At 48.1% G+C, this 1,987-nt stretch overlaps 1 protein-coding gene across 2 annotated transcripts in view; it reads left to right on the top strand.

Annotated features, from left to right (window-relative positions):
* The window catches only part of Fabp6 (fatty acid binding protein 6), a 6,483-nt gene that overhangs the window by 3,757 nt on the left and 739 nt on the right, over positions 1–1,987 (top strand). The window contains exons 4-5 of one of the 2 annotated variants that reach the window (XR_779855.2): positions 883–972; positions 1,804–1,923. Coding sequence is in view for 1 of the 2 variants with exons in the window: in XM_010622260.3 (XP_010620562.2) it covers positions 883–972 (90 nt within the window). In the remaining variant the exon portion in view is untranslated. The remainder of the gene's footprint in view (positions 1–882; positions 973–1,803; positions 1,924–1,987) is intronic. The other variant, XM_010622260.3, reaches the window with a different exon arrangement.

Raw genomic sequence — 1,987 nt, forward strand, 5'->3', positions numbered from 1 at the left:
AATAAAAAAAAAAAAAAAAAAAAAAAAAAAAACAAACCAAAACCCAACCCCACATCTTTATCCATTTGTTGGTTGATGGGCATTTGGGTTGTTTCCAAGATACAGCTATTACAAACTGTAATAAGCAGGTGTGCATATACTGCTGTTGCTCCTAAGTTTTTTTGTTGTTGTTTTTTTAAAAGTCATGTCTCATGGGAAGTATCCTTTCTGGATCAGCACATACTGCTTTGCCTTATTCTTTTCTTTTTCATGACTGCATAGTGTCCTAGAGTAGAGAAAGGCCAACATATGTTTTCCCGCTCCCTCACTGACATTTAGTATTTACTAGTGGATAAAGCGGGATACCGCAGCACCTGCGGACAGTATCGCATCCTCCTGACACTGATGACCGGGACCGTGCAATTGACACTTCTTAAACTATGCTCATCAAGCACTGTTGCATAGATTATTTTAAAATAGTGGTTTTTTTTTTGTTTTTGTTTTCTGAGACTGGGTTTTGCTATGTAGCCCAGCTGGTCTTAAGCTCAGCATCCTCCTGCCTCAACCTCCCAGATCCTGGAAATAATTTTTCATTGTGATATTGGGGAGTGAATCCAGGGCCTCACCTACACTAAGCATGTCCTTTACCTCTGAGTTACACTCCAAACTCACTGTAATCCTCTCAACAGCCTTATAAGGTAGGCATAGTCATGAATATGACTCCATTTTAGAGATGAGGAAATTGAGGCCCGGGGTGGTGAAGCCTCACTGAAGGTCTTTCTTGGGTAAGGAACATGCAGTTGTATATATCCAGGCAGGTTTCTAAGGGGATGACTGGGCTGCCAGAGTTCCTGCCTCCCCGAGTGTCCTAGCAGCTCGGGTCCAGTGCTGTTTCCGTTGCAGGCCACTGTGAAGATGGAGGGCGGGAAGATAGTGTTCGACTTTCCCAACTATCGCCAGACCTCAGAGATTGTGGGTGACAAGCTGGTGGAGGTGAGTGTCTGCGGGTTCTGGGCCCATCAGTCCGACCCTGTTCTGAGTGACCAGCCAGGCACGGCTCTGACACAAAGCTGGGCCAAATGCGAGGCGCTCTGACTGCGGGGCACAAGTCAGAACCTGAGGGCTTTCTCCGGTGAGTGAAGGTGCTGTCGGAGGGTACCCAGTGAGGACAACATTTTCACGGGGCTTTCAGGCCCTTCTTGCCAGGTATTCTGATTTTTTAGAAGAAGCTGGAAATCTGCATTTCTCTGTGAAATTCCCACATGATTAAGTGTTGGCAGCTGCTTACTTTTTTTTTTTTTTTAATGCTGGAGGGTCCAACAAACACACAGCGGTGGGTGGACCTTTCCCATCCTCACGCCTTGTAGACGTGGGTGGGGGCTGCTTGGCACCTTTGTTTCTTTGTCTCTTCCTCCTGGGGCTCCAGAGTTTCCCCAGGTGGAAGAGATGAAGGGAGGTTAAAAGGGAGCAGAAGTTGTTTTCGGACCTCTTGCCCACATTGCTGGGTCGGCACAGGTCTGGAAGGGGTTCTCCCTCCCCTCAGGCCCTCCGTGGGGAGGCAGGCTTGGCCCCTTCTTCACCACCCTCTTCCAGCGCTAAGCTATATCCCCAGACCCTTCTGAACAATTTATTTTGAGACAAAGATCCCTGAATTGTCACTTCCCACTTTTGATTTGTGTGTGCTTCCTTGTCATGTCCCCTGGGAGAGAAAAACCCGGCCTTGGAGATTCGGGGTTTAGCATATGCACTGCGCTGGGGGACACTAACATAAAGGTTCCGCTGTGGCCCAGGAGGCTCAGTGCTGCCCTATTATTCCCATTCTAGCGAAGCTCTGGGTCTCAGAGACAGCGTATGACTTGCCCCGGGCTGCACAGCTAGAGCACAGTAGAGATGGACACCATCCCGACTTCCAGGCCAGACTCTCCGCCTGTCCTCCCCAGCCTAGTGGGTCTTCTTCCTTCCCCTTCATTTTTTGTTTTGTATTATTATTGTTATTGTTATTGTTATT

Source organism: Fukomys damarensis, unplaced genomic scaffold, assembly GCF_012274545.1.
Source record: "Fukomys damarensis isolate Sample0158 unplaced genomic scaffold, DMR_v1.0_HiC HiC_scaffold_9, whole genome shotgun sequence".
Classification (NCBI taxonomy): domain Eukaryota; kingdom Metazoa; phylum Chordata; class Mammalia; order Rodentia; family Bathyergidae; genus Fukomys; species Fukomys damarensis.